The sequence below is a fragment of the Penaeus monodon genome, chromosome 27 (genome assembly GCF_015228065.2).
Source record: "Penaeus monodon isolate SGIC_2016 chromosome 27, NSTDA_Pmon_1, whole genome shotgun sequence".
Lineage (NCBI taxonomy): Eukaryota > Metazoa > Arthropoda > Malacostraca > Decapoda > Penaeidae > Penaeus > Penaeus monodon.
In genome coordinates this window covers 9,160,689-9,162,087 of record NC_051412.1, presented here as the reverse complement: position 1 = coordinate 9,162,087, position 1,399 = coordinate 9,160,689, and the positions used below count along the sequence as shown (strand labels likewise).

Here is a 1,399-nt window from a genome sequence, read left to right as displayed (position 1 = left end):
TTATTCATAGACCTCCCTTTTTTGAGTATGCTCTTCTCTATAATCCGATCGGACCTTTTTCACAGGATGATTCATTGGATGATGACACAGAAACTGACTCCAAGGTGTCTTCTTATATACAGTCACTACCTAGAAAGCAAGTAACACTTAGTACTCCAGAGGATGAAGACAGTGATGATGAAGCAGAAGGTCCAATGAAGGTACAGCGAAGGAAAAAAAATCCTCCTCTGAGGCGCATTAACAGATTAGAACAATGATTTGCAAATTTGCGAAAACGGAAATCAGACATGTGTAAGCCTTTTTGGTTACTATGAAATAGAGATGTGCACTAAATTGTTCTAATGGCATTTATGAGACATGACTATGTCTCATATTGTTTCTAGCAGAAACAGGAGTTACTTGAGGTTTAAAGAAGGTACTATAGTTCTCATTTTTAAAATCTGCTATTGTCAATAGTTTGTATTCAAAGTCTCACACATTTATGGTGTTTCCTTATATAAAAAAAATTATGTTGATAAAGGGAAGGTGCCTTTTGAGTGAGATATATAAACTGTTGCTGCAAGTACAATCAAAAAGCCAAACTATGGTGTATGATTTTGTATGTATAGTATTAACCTAGTGCTGTATAGATTAGAAAATTCAGGTTTTACATGCTTTTTATGTGTGTATGATATAATGTACCAGATTCCAAAAACAAAGATGGAGAAATATGTAATATAAAAAATGCCATGTTTGTCAACTTTAAAAAAAGAAAGAGTTAAGTAAACTCAGGCAGTCTTTAACCTGTTGCACCTGGGGGGCAACTATTGAGGTGGTCAGCATATGGATTTGCACCATTCAAGTGCCCATTAGCAGGTTTATGTAATACTAATTCAGCAATTTCAGTTATTTGCTGTGCATCCTTGTTTCTGGTGGATCTCTTTGCAAACGTATATTGAATAAGAAATTTCAGTCAATTTTTAAAACTTTGTCTGTGTATGGAGATGCATAATGTACCTTTTTTTTTTTTGCACTTTCAGAGCATAGTCAAAGCCATAAAGAGTATCAACATAATGTTGATACCTGATGGGAGGGGGGGGGGCTATTAAGTGTGTATCACACCTGGGTGCAACAAGCTAGGGTTGCATTTTAGCCCATGAAAGGAGCCATTTGCCATCTCCCTGCTCCCTCTCTCCCTGAGCTCTCTTTCTCCCTATTTATGCAAGTCTTATATAACCAAAATCATGCCATGTTGAGGCTAAATTATTCTATTATGCTAGATTAGTATTAACCCTTTGCAACGGGTAATTTTCTGATACATGTCTTCCATCCCGGTGGTATTCATAGTGGCCTTACCAGACCACCAAGGGTTTGTTTCATCACATGTGATCTCGCACATGCAATACTAGCATACCTTGCT

General features: G+C 36.8%; 2 protein-coding genes across 2 annotated transcripts in view; one reads left to right on the top strand and one right to left on the bottom strand.

The window, feature by feature from the left end:
* The window catches only part of LOC119590563 (phosphatidylserine synthase 1-like), a gene marked incomplete at its 3' end in the record, with an annotated part of 127,161 nt that overhangs the window by 45,602 nt on the left and 80,160 nt on the right, over window positions 1–1,399 (bottom strand).
* On the top strand, window positions 65–483 carry LOC119590562 (phosphatidylserine synthase 1-like; the record flags this gene model as incomplete). The annotated part of the gene is given in 1 exon segment (XM_037939228.1): window positions 65–483. A coding segment is annotated over 1 exon segment (193 nt), but the record flags the coding sequence as incomplete, so codon positions are not given.